General features: G+C 51.8%; 4 protein-coding genes across 5 annotated transcripts; 1 reads left to right on the top strand and 3 right to left on the bottom strand.

The window, feature by feature from the left end:
- The first annotated feature begins 98 nt into the window (after positions 1–98).
- On the top strand, positions 99–2065 carry NCU06254. 2 transcript variants are annotated; one of them, XM_011395597.1, is made up of 3 exons: positions 99–344; positions 458–589; positions 661–2065. In XM_011395597.1, exons 1-3 carry the CDS (start codon positions 337–339, stop codon positions 1859–1861), a joined length of 1341 nt encoding a protein of 446 aa, XP_011393899.1. In that variant the 5' UTR covers positions 99–336; the 3' UTR covers positions 1862–2065. The 2 variants fall into 2 exon arrangements, with proteins under 2 accessions (XP_011393899.1, XP_011393900.1); XM_011395598.1 differs by having other exon boundaries at positions 99–589.
- Positions 1982–4596, bottom strand: NCU06255 (hypothetical protein). The gene is made up of 2 exons (XM_957766.2): positions 2860–4596; positions 1982–2757 (listed from the first exon to the last, which is right to left on the bottom strand). Exons 1-2 carry the CDS (start codon positions 4274–4276, stop codon positions 2606–2608), a joined length of 1569 nt encoding a protein of 522 aa, XP_962859.1. The 5' UTR covers positions 4277–4596; the 3' UTR covers positions 1982–2605.
- A 5148-nt stretch (positions 4597–9744) lies between these two features.
- On the bottom strand, positions 9745–11618 carry NCU06256 (phosphoglycerate mutase). Its single transcript, XM_957767.3, has 3 exons — positions 11482–11618; positions 10116–11083; positions 9745–10022 (listed from the first exon to the last, which is right to left on the bottom strand). The coding sequence occupies exons 1-3, from the start codon at positions 11515–11517 to the stop codon at positions 9878–9880; spliced, it is 1149 nt and encodes a 382-aa protein (XP_962860.2). The 5' UTR covers positions 11518–11618; the 3' UTR covers positions 9745–9877.
- Positions 11619–11955: 337 nt separating this feature from the next.
- Positions 11956–14148, bottom strand: NCU16646 (hypothetical protein). The gene has a single exon (XM_011395732.1). It carries the CDS (start codon positions 14024–14026, stop codon positions 12254–12256), a length of 1773 nt encoding a protein of 590 aa, XP_011394034.1. The 5' UTR covers positions 14027–14148; the 3' UTR covers positions 11956–12253.
- Positions 14149–14260: the final 112 nt, after the last annotated feature.

Below are 14260 nucleotides of genomic sequence, written 5' to 3' on the forward strand. Positions count from 1 at the left end.
TGCAGTTTTCATATTGAATCATTGAATCTGTTCAAGCCCGTCAATCGTCAATGAAATGATGCTATTCGTCCGAATGAAGCCTTGGTTGTATTTGGGGCGAATTGTAAAGGTCAGCATGATTTCATGATGGGGTTCTCAAGGCGCAGACTTCATTACGGACTCTGGCAATTGAGTCTGCAAAACTAAACGCATCACTGTGCCAATTATTTTGTACGAAGGCACCTCATCCAGTCACACTTCATCCATCTCATCCCATCTTCAATCAATCAACCTCGTTTCTTTCCATCGAACTCGTCGAAACCAAGCACGACAAGACGAGGTTCTTCAAGAACTTGGATGAGAAAGTGCGTTTGTAATTTGTGATCTCTGGCTGCCTACCCTGGACTAAATCCAAACGGTGTCATCCACTCAGCGACCCCCAGTCTAACTGCTAACAAGCATTTTTCATCGCATCCAGCATCGGCAACGGCAACCTTTTGTTGACTGCTGCTGGGGGTGTTGGAAAACTTCGATTCACTATTAATCCAACTCATCCGCGACTTTCAAGACTGCTCATCGCCGGACAACAGAGTCGCGCTTCCATTCACAGGTACTTGGTCTCTCAACATCAATGGAAGTTTCTCCGTTTCAAAGGGCAGCCCACCACTAACCCGCTCACAGCACCACAACCACAACCACAACCACAACCATCGCCAAAACCATCGCCAAAACCACACCCCATCACCGCCATAACCATCATCGCAAAATGGCTTCCCCCGCCGAAGACCAAGCAACTCACCACCAAGACCTCGCCGACCGCGCCTCCCGCTCCAACCGCGGCGGTCGCGGCGGTCGCGGTCCCAAATCCGGTGGTCATGGCGGTGGTCATCGCAAGGGTGGTGGTCGCGACGTCGACCTCTCGCGCGCCTTATCCCGCCTGCTCCGTCACCAAGCCGCCTCGGCAGGCATCACCCTCGACGCCGAAGGGTACGCGCCTCTGGACAAGGTTCTCGCATGGGGCCCGATCCGCTCGCTGAAGCCGACGTTTCCAGAGATCCTGAAGGCGGTCAAGGAGAGCGATAAGCAACGGTTTGCTATCAAGCTGGCGCCGGGAAAAGAAAAAGAAGACGGCGAAAAAAGTGAGGAGCCGGGGGATTGGTTGATTAGGGCGAATCAGGGACATTCGATCAAGTTGGAGAGTGAAGGGTTGTTGAGGCGGTTGGTTTTGGGGAGGGGTGGTGGTGGTGGGCAGCAGCAGCAGCAGCAGCAAGGCCAAGAGACGGAGGGGGAGGATGGAGGAACCATACCGATCCCCGAAACGGTCGTCCACGGTACGTACTTTGCTTTCTGGGACAAGATCATCCAGAGCGGCGGACTCAAACCCATGGGTCGGAACCACGTGCATTTCTCCACGGGGTTACCGGAGGATACGGAGAGGGGGGTCATCAGCGGGATGAGGAGCGATGCGGAGGTGTTGGTTTTTGTGGATGTCGAGAGGAGTATCAGGGACGCCGAAGAAGCGGAAAAGGAAGATAAAGAAGGAAAAGGGATCAAGTGGTGGATGAGCGACAATGGGGTGGTGTTGACGGAGGGCGATAAGGACGGGTTGGTCCCGCTCAAGTATTTCAAAGAGGTTAGGGGGAGGAGGCAGGGCGTAGGACTGTTGTGGAAGGATGGACACAAGGTGGCGGATTTGCCGGAAGGGTTGGAGATTAGGATGCCGATGGGTAAGGGGAGGGCTGCTGGTGGTGGTGGTGGTGGTGGTGGTAAGAGAGGGGGACGTGGTGGTGGTGAAAGAAAAGATTCCGGGAAAGGAGGAAGGGGGAGAGAGGAAAAGGGAAATGGTGAGGAGGCCAAGCCTCTGGAGATGGATTCGCAATAGGTGGATGGGGTCGATAGACTCTACCTCTACCTATCTACTATGCGGTAGAGGGGACAGAAAAAAAAAGTCACGAATCAAAACGAGCACGAAGGGCTTTAAATCGAAATACCAGACCTGGTCTTGGTTTTGAAGCAGTTGTAAAATTCCACAGCAATGTAGAGCCACCCAATGCCGCAAAATGGTCCAGACGTAGCCATATTTCCTCCCAACCACTGGCTATCGCAGGGACTTTGCGTCAAGACACTTTTGTGTTGTTGATAATAGTACATAGACAGAGACGGCAAGGAAAGATGGAACGGAAATGATGGAATCGAACTCGTTCGTTAAATTAAGCGTCACCGTTGCCTCCACGAATTAGCCCGTACCTGTGTAAAAACATATGCAGCCATCCCTTTCCATCTCATGTCCCATACCGGCCCATATACAGCTCGAGAACCCATGACTTTCGCCTTTTCGCCTTTGAACACCTGCCTACTAAAAGATCAAGTGACTAACTACTGCCACCCTCTAGTAAGGGTATGATGATTGGCAGGTGTTGCTCTGTATGTTTTGCAGAAGAGGATACATAGAAATATGCAAGGAAATTTGTACAAAGGAAAGAATTGGATATAAAAAAAGATATGGATCAGAAGAAAAAGAAGAAGAAGAAAAACGTGTATGCGTCTCAGATGTACTAGAAGTTGAGGTGAAACTCGTGAGAGTTTTAGTATAGTTGCATAGAAACAACAAAGAAAAATGGAATCTTCATCGGAATTGTTCAGAATTAAAGATGAGAGATTGATGTTGCTGGTTGTGTTGTTGATCTTGTTGTTGCTGTTGTTGCTGTTGCTGATGTTGTTGTTGTTGTTGTTGCTGACTCCTCTTCCACGCTTCTCTCTGGTAGGATCTTCTCGCAGCTGTTGTCATCACCAATCATTAGCCTCTTTTTCCTCATTTTTGACCTTCATATCAGTTGACAGACAGACAGAGGGGAAGGGGTAAAAAAAGAAATGACTCACCCAGCTCCCTAGCCTTATCCCTATGCTCCTCCAACACCCACTCATTCTCACTCTTGATCAACTCCTCCGGACACCTCCACATAAGTCCAATCGGGTGTCCCAACACTTTGGCCGCCTGCCTAACCTGGACATGAACAGTCTGGAACCTCACACCTTCGTACTCGTCCCACGTCAACGGCAACATCTTGCCCGGGTTCTCCGGGTCGTACCGGGGCCGCTCGTCAAAGATGAGCGAAAACTTGTCTCCGTCTTCGGTTCGCGGCAGCTTGGCGTTGAGGCGGTAGTAGTTGCAGTTGAGCCCGCCCGCAGTCCGGTAAAGACCGGGGAAACGCGCGTTGTACCGCTTCTCGATCTCGGCCCAGGGAAGCTCGAGGTCGTCTTTGTGGTAGATGATGAAGAGATTTTGCTCGGTCGTGTACTGGATGTTTTGCTTTTTGCCTCTACTACTACTACTACTGTTGCTGCTGCTGGCGTTGGAGGAGGTGGTGGGGAGGTTTTCGTCCTCGTCGGGAACCTCGGATGTTTCGTCGTCTGTGGCAAAGCCAGGCGAGCATGACGAAGAAGAAGAAGAAGAAGAAGAAGCAGAAGAACCAGACGAGCAGGTGGATGACTTGCGGTCGCTGTTGCGGTGCAGAGCGGCGGCGCTTTTGTATGGTGAGTGTCTGCTTGTCGTGCGATGAGTCCTGCTAGGGTGAATCTGAAGTTTGTTGTTGATATTGCAGGACGACAGGAAGCGGGAAGAAGCATTTTCAAAGGCCGCCGATGCTTGTCTCTTCTTCTGAGGAGTGGTGGCCGACGACAGCGTAGCAGAGAAGTTCTTGTAGCACACGTCTGGTACGGAGTAGGACCGTGGTAGGGAAGAAGAGGATTGTTGGCGCTGTGCTTGGCTTGGGAATGATGATGATGAAATGCTGCAAGTCGGAGATGGCAGCGGGGTGAAGATGCCTTGCTGGAAAGGTGCGAAGCGTGAAGTATAATCCGGGGATGCCTGGGGCCGATGCTGGCTAAGCTGATGCTCAAAGGGTGAGGGTACGGCATTGAGAATGTGAGAAATGGGCGGGAGAGAGACCTGCTGCTGCTGTGGTTCGAGCAAACTGCGCATGCTTGGCCCTGGGCGAGTGTCCAAGTAGGTGCTGCTTGCCTGTCTCTTCAAGTCTGATCCAGCAGAGGACACTGATGAAGTGATGGAGAGGTTGGAAAGGGCTCCGGAGAAGTAGTCCGAGTCGACTGATGGCCTTCTGCTCCATGATACCGACTGGAAGCTACAACTTGGGCTCAGCTGGATCGAGTTAGGGGTCGACGGTGGCGATGGAAAGCTCAATTCGTTGAGTCTGAGGTTGGGGAGTTTGAGAGGAGCGAGTGTCCTTGACTCAAACTCTTCCCGAGAGGACAAATGGCGTGGAGTTTCTGAAGACATGGTGATGACTTGTGGTGCTGAAGTGTATCTTTGAGGTTGTCAATGATGACTGGAGTAAACTGATGCCGTGATAGTGTCGTGGATTTGGCGAGGTGGGATTCGGAGCGGTTTATGTAAAGACTTTGTCGACTTTGGGGGTCCAAAGCGAGGCAAACGAGAGACAAGAACAGACAGTGTGATGATACAAAGCCAAGTGTACAGGTGATGCTTGTGGACAATCCGAGACCCTGGATGGAGATCATCAAGGGACCTTTTAACCCTATATACTTAACGAATGGGGTCTGGAGGAGAAGGGGAGGAGGAGCAGGAGCAGGAGCAGGAGAGGGGGGGGGGGAGTAGCTATGACATCTGCAACCTGGTCGCCTCCATCGTCTCGAAGACAGACATCCCCGTAGATGTGGCAGATAGAGATCTTCCCCCATCGCATTTGGCAGCATGCGAGTTTCACGATAGTATAGACAAGCCCGGCAGCCCAAAGATAGTCTAGCCTATCCGTAATCAATCGGCATGCATTATTTATCCCAGTGCAGCTGGGCCAGGAACTGAATGAGCGACAGGTACTTGAGGTAGCAGTCCAGGTAGGATAGACAAGTGGGGATCACTAGCACGCAGATCCTACATGAGTTTACTGTCTAGTGTCTTTCCTAACGTGCGTGTCTGTTGTTGTCACCCATCAGCGGTAAGGCCACTATGATTGATCTCTCTATCTCCTCATCGCCTTGTCAGGCTCCGTTCTGCCCTACCACTTATGCTTCACCCTACAAAGACACCATGTCGTCGACGTGGAGACCCCATATTCGCCAAGCGGCCGTTGGCGGACGGTTATGTCAACGTTTGGACAACGACACGCACTTTCCAGTTAGATGAGTACACTACACTAGTAGAGGTATGTGGCAGTAAGGGATGTTGGTGTTGTTAAACTGTGGTGGCCCCGGCCGGGCATTGCAGCCAGGACGTCAGAAGGACAAGTTCTCTCATGAGCGGTATAATGTCTGAGACAAGCAGGCGGCGAATTAGTCCCAATCAGCCGCCGAGGTACTTAGCAACGTTCGTCCGGGGGCCCGAGAACCATGCATTGTTGACTCCGGCTGCTCAAGGGGTATTACTCAGTTGCGGGGCGGGAACGAACTGGTTTTGCTTCTCCCAGGCGTACTATGAAGTCCCCCAACAAGCTTCATCCATATAGTTTGGCACCTATCTGTTTCCAAAAACCTGGAACTTGAAGTCATCATGGTTATTCGGGACAGCAGCAGATGAGGGATATTGTGATGTAGCGGTCATCGAAGCTGAGCTCGGCATTGAGGGCCAAGTGGAAGGAAGGGTAACCCAAGGAGACCCAGGCCTGGAACCCACCGTTGTAGACGACTCTCGTGTCCAGCAGTACTGTACCGCATTCTGGAAGAGGCAGTGATTTCGGGGTGCCATAATGCTTGGGCTAGTCTTGTCTTTTTGTTGGAGGGAGAAAACGTCCGGGATCGACTTGTGTGGTGGCGTAGCATCTCGCTTTCGACATCCGAACGCCGGTCTACTTGGTGGAAGTACCTCATGTAGGTGGAAACTCTGAAACTCTTTGTTTATTCGGCCAATGGGAACGTTTGGGTGTGGTTGAAGAAGGCAGATCTGTCCACTTGCGGTTAGCGACGTTTGTTGAATGGTTTTTAGTAATGAGCGTGAGTATTAATGTACGTAGATTTGGGAAAAGGCGAGAGAGAAATACCATGTACCTATGACAGACAGACAGACCCCTTTACACCGTGCGTATCGGACTTTGCCTGACTTCTCACATGCATATTGCGTCTGCGTAGCCATGGTTGGCCTTGGCAGAAGAAGTGACAGAATTGTGATACACCAATCACCAAAAACCATCACCAAAGCGAAGGGCGCCTTTGACTTTGGTTATGTTGGAAATAAAATGGCAGTTGAAGCCTCGGATTTGTACTTCAAGAAGGACCGGTTAATTCTGAACAAAATGAACTCTATGGTAGGCACTTTGGTTGAGATTTGAAGGTGCAATTCTAGGCCAAGAATTGAGGGTCTTTGTTCATGATGGGTGTCCAGAATGGTAAAATGCGCATGTTGGTCAGTTTGGGTGTACCCTTAATTCTGTCACCCCCTTGCTTGGATGGCATATCGGAGCCATACCACTTTCAGTTCCAGGTGCATCTCCATCCTCTCCCCATCCATGGTGGTGCGGAAGAGATTTCCCATATTGTGCAACACTCGTCGCTCAGAGAAGCTCAACCCCGTCAACTTCCCCCTCATTTTGCACTTCTTAGAGATTAGACCCGGGGATAGTGACCAATGTCAGCGATTGGACCGTCAACCGATTCAGCTTCAACTAAAGATTCAGGTCGGTGCATTAGCTGGTTGACTCCACATACCCTCGAGGGTTGTGCTGCGTGGTGTCTGGCTTTTCACCAGCCGCTGAGAGAGAGAGTGTGTGTGTTGTTGTCTGGCAAGTCACAGGCACATCCCCTTGCAGGTCTGCAGCGCGCGGATTTCTTTCCGGATCCACTTTCTCGCAAGGAAGAGCGCTTTGCAGCGAACCCAGCTGTCTGGTACACCCGTGGCGGTTGCTTCGTGGTTGTCAGTCTGATAATGTCCATAGAGAGGAAATAAACATGTACTGGTTCTAGCCAAAGACGTGGTGGTGCTGGCACTATAGAAAACCACCCAGCTCGTAGCCGAATACGTCTATAGGCAGTGCCAAAAACGATGAAACTCGCCTCTTGTTACCAGAGAGGTAAGCGTTCCCCTCATCTTAAGCCACAGTCACACGCCGGGGAGCGGGAAGATGAACCCCAAGACGCCGCCTCCGAACTTTTGCTGGGACCCAACCTAGAGTCGTAGGTTGATATCCTGGGGAGGTTGTGGTACCGGATGGGCGGATCTGATATCGGCAGATCCGGTAACCTTTCCCGAATATTGAAGTGACTGATACTTCGGCCATTTTGAGTAGTGTTATCAAAGAAAGAAAAAAAAGGCAGTGCCCTACATATGTCTTCCGTCCTTCGTGTACTCATACGTGGGTTTACCGCCCGTGATTGGTAGATACCCAGCTGTGTGTCTACTGGGGGTGGGCAATTTCCTTCTCTTCCCTTGTCTTGCATCAAACTCGTTCTCGACAGCAGTGAGAATCCCATCTTGTCTAGACCATGGATCTCGATCGACATTTCCATAGCTGCATGATGTTTTGATGCTGGGGATCCGCTTCCTCGCTCGCTGTTGTCCAGGGTGCTAGTTGGTGGATGAAATGAATAGATAGTGCATACTACCATTCGGGGTAGCATCGTTCTTACCACAGCCCGGGAAACTGGAGTGGGAACGTGGGCGGTTAACCAGTCGTTAGACGGGAATGACGAGACCTGACACAACAAGACGATAGACATCACAATGCCTTGAAGTCGGTTGTAGTGCGCACCACTTTTGGTGAACCCGAACAACGTGCTTGACACCAGTATGTAGTATGAGGTTTTCATGCTCTTCGGTGTTCAGTGCGGCCAGCATCTAACACGGTCTTGATATACCGTGTGAATGTACAGAGCAACGCCAATGTCACGAGGAGGCTTGGCCGTAAATGACTACATTAGTCAGTATACACTATCAACTTCAAAATATGCAGTCGCTAGTGTGATGTACGCGTAGGGCTATACGCGGCGATAGTAAAATCCATAGTGTAGCCACCTTTTTGTGGTGTAGAGGCCTTGAAAGAAATCATGGACTATATAATAACCAATGAGAAAATCGCACTCGCAACTATACCTTGCAACTGCGTAATCCGATAGACGTCAAGTCTGACTGAATTGGGAAAGGACATTTCCAGGGTCCTTGAGCTTGGTGCGGTGCCCGAACACAATGGGCATGGTATGTAGTCCCTTTCCAGCCTGACCGTTCTTGGAATGTCGACTAGTCCCGTCGGTCATAGCCTCATATAGGTAACGCCATGCCTGGTTCTCTCCTGTCAAAAGGAAGGCACTCGTCGAGTTGACTCGACTCGGCATTCGCTTGTGCTTTTTTTGGTGGCTTTGACGTTCCTTCGCGGTCCCAGAAGAGTAACCAGTTGATAGTAACGACAAGGGAGTCGACGAGATCGGATCTCATCTCGATGATCATCAATTACTCTTGCATTGCATCCTGCCAACCTGCTCTGTCCACTCTCACGGGACTCGCAAAGCTGGACTAGAAAAGCTAGGTTTGTACTGTTTGTACAGGTTAATACCAGCATTGGGCGGCTCCATCTCTTTGCGGTTAGCCTTCCTTTCCTCCTCCAGTCAATCCCCTTGTTTACTTTGGTTGCTGGGCCTGTCAACAGTCGAAAAAGGCTGCAAGGGATTGTTCGCAGCCACTGCGCACCGCCAATATCTCTCAGCGAGATAGGGCCGTGTGTCAACCGCCATGGAATTAAAAAAAGATTCCCTGGTTTTCGACATGGAAGAGGAGCAGGAGGAGGAGGGGAACATTGTGATGTGTCAGTTTTTCCGTACCGCCCTTTAACATGAAATCTGATTACAACCACGAGACACATTTTCCCCCCGTCTATTCTCTCATCTTGCGCTGCCACGCCATTGCTGTGGAAGAGTGTAATGCAGCAAGGTTACTGCTTCTCTCTGCCTCTCTGACCGCCTCTCGATTACGCACAGCTGACGAAAGTTTGGGCGGGAGAGAAAAGAAAGGACATTGTGGGAGTGATTGGATAGGCGTTCAAGAAACGCTTTTCGATAATGATGGTGACACCTATGGGATGGAGGAGTGAGAACTCAAATTCGTCATCAGTCGAGAGATGACGGGTAACATTCCCGTGCGGTGGTGCAAGAACCAAAGAGAAACCATAGACTCTGAAGAAGAAGAAGCAAAGAAAATGTAAACTCAACCAAAGGGTACGTTTGATGAGAAGGCTTGAAGTGGCGTTTGTGTAAGAACTGTTTCGGACCCAGTTTTTGCGTACACACTATTGTGTTCGCTTTGTTCCTCCTCTAACGTCGTCAGCCTTTCGCTTTCGCATAGACGTCTCGGCGCCACGAGCGAACCCCTCTGGCTTGCAGCAGAAATTAGCAAATCCAATTCCAATCCCTAGCCCGAATTGCCCAACTGGCCACCTGCTGGATCTGGTGTAACTAACTGTTCCCCACCGCGTCATCTGAATCAGTTTCGTGGAGCACGGCGTAAAAGCCGGAGTGGGCGCGGCGAAAGTCAGAATAGTTGCAAGATTGTCCTTTTTCGTTACTTCTCTCGGTACTCGCCAACGGCTGTCTGACGTTCACCACATTAGAGGCGAGGGAATTCTCATGGTAATCGACATATCGCGAGACCCTTTCTGCAAAAGCATGTCTGTGATGAATGCTAAATTATGTTCAGTGAAGGGGCTATACCATAATGAAGCGTCCAAGTGTCCATCACTGTTCGGCGAGATCGACATGACGGTCTCGACTATCGTGGGCCAATTTGGGTTGCATTTATGCATTTCATGTCCTGACTGTCGTGTTTTGTGCATGAAGGATCACGTCTCGTAGTTCTGTTGTACATGCCGTTTCGGCTTCTGTTTCACTGACATGCAGTAGTGAAAGTAAGGGAGAGCGAGTCTCGCCCCCTTATCTTCTCTGGTCAGAGACGAGAGCCTCCAGTGGAAGATTTCCCGCGCGACTTGCCACTCTCATTGTTGCCCTCCACCACGACGCCCAGTGATATTCCAGCATCCAGTATGCTCTTGTTAGGGACATCCTTAAAGGACTCATCGCCCGCGAAGCGCCTATGCGTGGCTTGGTTAGTTGTGTCTCTTCTCACAAATCAGGGGTCGTGAAATAACAATAACAAAGCGTTAGATTAATCAGAGCTCGCTTACCATCCTCGTTCCTCTCCCTGAGAAAGGTGCGAGCAGTCACTGTTCAGTTCACAATCCCAACCACCCTTTACGCCTCGGCCACCCCTCCAGACTACGGGAGCATGAAGACCCTGCTGCCGTGGATCACTCTCCGCATCCTGAAGATCACCGGTACCTGCTTTAGGGGTTTGCTTTGCCATTCCAGGAGTGATGCCGAGGATGTTGCTGGTGTTGTCCACGCCGCTGCTGATGCTGCGATTTGCCACCGTCTGGGTCCGAGATGCGCCTGCAGTCATACTGGCCGTGCGAGACCCGACGGCTCTTGACGAAGCCCCCTTTCGTCGCCGAAACACACTTAGGCCGCAGGTAAAGGCTCGAAAGTCTTCGACCTCGATATTCTCCGGCATATTGCCAGTCAAAACACGACCAAGAGCGATGATGGGCGCAGCGTGCGAGCAGAGAAGAACGGCACGGATGCCATCCCTATCACACTCGGCAATTAGCCGCTCCAAGGTAACAGCCAGGCGGTCATGCAGTTCATCGACACTTTCGCCCATCCGTGTCGGTACTACTGCCGGCTGATAATCACGGTCCAGCAGGCAAGGGAAATGAAACTCGAGCGTGGCAAGGCTCGCAGGTACGGGGTGTTCGAAGGGCGCCGAACCATACCACTCGCCTATTCCTGTTTCTCCTCGAACACGCAGCTGTCGCTGGCAGTGGCGAGTGCCCTCTTTGGCTTCTTCTGGCAAAGATGATGGAGAGGTCGATACTGCTCGGACGAATGGCTCTACCGTCTGTAAACAACGATAGTACAGACTAGAGTAAACACGCTCTATGGGCGGGTCTACTGCAACCAAACGCTGGCCCAGCTCCTTGGCTTGATCTACGCCGTGGGCTGTGAGGGCTGGGTCTGCGGCTATACCCGTAGGGGACCTGAGAGTGGACGAGTAACTACCGTTGGTATGGTCGACCAGCCAGTTGGAGCGGAACTGTGAGCCGTTCCTGTTGCGTCAGCTCAATTCTACCTGTAATCAAGGTCAGCAGTCCCAAGTCGGCGCTCTGGCAGGTGGCCGGAGGTCTGCCGTGGGAAAGCTTGTTCTCCATATCGCGACAATATGGGCTATCCCGTGCTTTGATAACAGTTTGCACCAGAGTGGACACTGGCACAGCGGTGAGTGATCTCCCTAGTGGCCGTGGAAACGCCCATTTTCCTCTGCGTGGAGAGACTGATGTCCAGTTGCGACGCCGAGACCAAGGATATGGCAAGTAACGTGCTAAAGTCTCACCGCGGACGGGGAAGACGGAGCGGCTTGGAATTAGGGAATAAGAAAGGAAAGAAATACAAAAAGGGACGGGGAAAGGAAAGGTGATGTCAGTGTACACTTACACCGTGGCGTGTCACGTAGATAACCTCCAATGTCATGGTTTCTGTGGGAGCAAGGTGAGAGATGTCACAATTCCCGTAATGTTTCGGCTTGGTGTCTGTTCCTGACGTGCTGTCTGTCTGTTGATGCCCAAGCGGATGTTGTTATTGTCGGTGGAGGTGGTAGTGGTGGCGTTGCTGTTCGTGTTGTCCAACGGATGGGGCGCCGAGGTCTAGAGCTAGCGGATTTCGGACGTCAAATTCCCGGGTCCTGACCCGGACCGAAACCGATCGGGCGAATGCCTCCCCGAGGAGGCTAATAACGGTCTAATCCGGGTCTTAACGCATTTGCGTGCCAAGTATGACGTAACCCGTTAGTGTTCCAGTAGGCTCGCTAACACGCTAGCACTTCCCCCACATGTGACATGTCGCTATTGTGGTAGGCGAGCAGACAGATAGGACGAGGCCAGGGAGTGCGTGTCATGTAAATCCAAGGATGAGATTGAACTTGTACATTCACTCTATCACCAAAGGAGCGGGGCTGATGTGGGAGTTTGGCCCCTGTTGAGCTGGGTACAGTACGGCTTAGCCTACACACTCGTCGCTCGTTGGCACTCTCTTCACATGAGCGTCCACGTGTAAGTTGTAGGTACGCATACTGGCCGCCTGATAGTTACTCGCCCCGGATACGCGCATATGGTTCATGGTGTTGATGTTTGGCGGCCAGCGAGTAGAGTTGGGAATCCAGAGGCTATCTGTTGTTGTCGTTGTTGTTGTTGTTGCTGCTGCTTGATAATCATCGCTGTCTCAACTTGGCTTCGTGCTCTACCCAGAAGTTCTTGCATGCCCTATGTCCCCAGAAGTCGACCCACCACTCACCGAAACTATCCTCGACATCAAAGTCAACTCCAGTAACTCGTTCATCCCTTTTGAGGCCGCATATCACACAGGGTTTCGGTGCCGTGGGTACGTTCTTGGCTACATGGACCGGGAGAGCGAGCTTGAGCTGAGGGACCTTGAGTTTGGTATCCGAGGCGGCATTAGCTGCCGTAACTGTAGAGCGCAGACTTCCCTCTTGCTGGGCCCAGACATCCAGAACCGCGACAGCACTGTGATCGTCTCTAGCAGACTGAGATTTGTCAACAGTGGCAAGCTTCATTCCTCTCATGCCTCCTGCGGCTGAGATGGACATGCCCTGCATAAGAAATTTATCGCGTTGCCACCTTTGCTTTCGGCCAGCGATGATCCTGCCCGTCACAGTAGCCAAGGCCAGATAACCGCGCAGAAATATCATTGTGGCAGGGTCGGAAGCAACAGCATGCTGCTTGGCCGCAGGCAAACCCTTGATCTTGAGCAGAGTTGTTTTGGAAAGATCGAGGAGCTGGGGCAGTATGGAGAGCAAGATAGATGGCGGAGGCACGTTCGTAGGCGGAGGACGTTTGTCAGAGTTGGTGGTTTGGGAAGCAATCCCGACAGCCTGTGGTTGGACTGTCTCTGTTTCCTCCCAGTCCTTCCATTCTGAGTCAAAAGAAGATTCTAGCTCTGGTTTCTTTGCTGGTGTCTTGGTATTACCAGCCGTCTTTGTCAGTGTCTTTGTGTGACTGACAGCATGGTCTGCGAACTTATCCCACTCATGCCCGAAACCATCACCAGTACCGGACGGCCAGGCTGTGACCGGGGACGCTTCTCGGTCCTTGACCTCTTTAGGAAAGCCCGAGGTCACTGGTGTCTTGATCTTGAGCTCCTTGACATCGCTGAGTTTCCGAGCGTGGGACGACGCATACGGAGACTTTGGCGCTGCTGGATGCAGCGTCTGGGAATTGCCGCCCGATAGGAAAAGGCCAGGGGGCTGTTTCTTGGGTTCTTTCGTGCCGGGACCGGCGGCTGGGACAATGAGCGCGGGACTTGAAGTGCCTTCAAAGTCACCGAACTCGTCGTCGTCGTCGTCTTCCTCACCGTCTACCTCCTGGAGCTCAAAGTCATCGGCATCGAACAAAACGCTTGGGTCAGCGTTTCGGATAGGCTTAATCACGGGTTTCTGTACAGGCTTGTTGGCGGATGGTTGAGAGCCAGTTGAAGACAAGTCGAGATTGACGAGCTTATTCGACACCAGATCAAGCGTGGGGCTTCTGACGCGACCAATTTGGGGCGGTCCAACGTTGCTGGCCGGAGGAGATGGGCTTTGTAAACTTGCGTTATGGGTGGCGGCAACTTCAAAATCTCCCCAACCGTCCTCATCCTCCACGTCCGGCGCAGCGGGTTTCGGAGGTGCTGGAGCTGGCGATGCGGATTGGAAACTCTGGAACCCTCCTTGGGATCCTCCCAACGTGCCGAGATCGCCCCATAGACTTGATGTTTGGGGTTGGCTAGGCGGTATCGAAGGCCATGGTATAGAGACAGGAGCTGGTTGTTGTTGTGGCTGTGGTTGTGGGGGCTTTGGCGGTGGTAAGGAGGTGCTGTTGTTTGATGTCAAGAAGGAAAAGGGGTCGCTGCTGTTGTTAACCGGATTTGACTGAGAATCTTGATCGTGAGATGAAGCCCCAAAGGCCGCAAAGAGATCGGCTGACATGATGGGTGTACTTTAGGAGTTGACCGTTTTATACGAGGCGTCGTTGGCGTTTGTGTTTGAAGGCGAGACTGTACAAACGCATTTCGTCGTGATGTGTTGAGACTTGAGAGTGATGATGAAATGAATGGACGAGGATGCCTGCCGGACGAGGTTCGAGACCTAGGTACGCGACCTTGGTCGTCAACGCGGAAGAGGACCTGGAATAGCGGACAAGTCCGGCCCCACCATACACTC

The sequence above is a fragment of the Neurospora crassa genome, linkage group III, assembly GCF_000182925.2.
Source record: "Neurospora crassa OR74A linkage group III, whole genome shotgun sequence".
NCBI classification, from domain to species: domain Eukaryota; kingdom Fungi; phylum Ascomycota; class Sordariomycetes; order Sordariales; family Sordariaceae; genus Neurospora; species Neurospora crassa.

Bases quoted from the DNA above. Each gene is read 5' to 3' on its own strand.
- NCU06254 (XM_011395597.1), top strand. The intron at 590-660 runs GTACTTGGTCTC...ACCCGCTCACAG, and splicing joins AGTCGCGCTTCCATTCACAG to CACCACAACCACAACCACAA.
- NCU06255 (XM_957766.2), bottom strand. From the start codon at position 4,276: ATGTCTTCAGAAACTCCACGCCATTTGTCCTCTCGGGAAGAGTTTGAG. The intron at 2,758-2,859 runs GTGAGTCATTTC...TGATGACAACAG, and splicing joins GGATAAGGCTAGGGAGCTGG to CTGCGAGAAGATCCTACCAG.
- NCU06256 (XM_957767.3), bottom strand. From the start codon at position 11,517: ATGACATTGGAGGTTATCTACGTGACACGCCACGGT. The intron at 11,084-11,481 runs GTAAGTGTACAC...AACGGCTCACAG, and splicing joins TCTACGTGACACGCCACGGT to TTCCGCTCCAACTGGCTGGT. The intron at 10,023-10,115 runs GTAAGCGAGCTC...AGCCACGCATAG, and splicing joins CAGGGAGAGGAACGAGGATG to GCGCTTCGCGGGCGATGAGT.
- NCU16646 (XM_011395732.1), bottom strand. From the start codon at position 14,026: ATGTCAGCCGATCTCTTTGCGGCCTTTGGGGCTTCATCTCACGATCAA.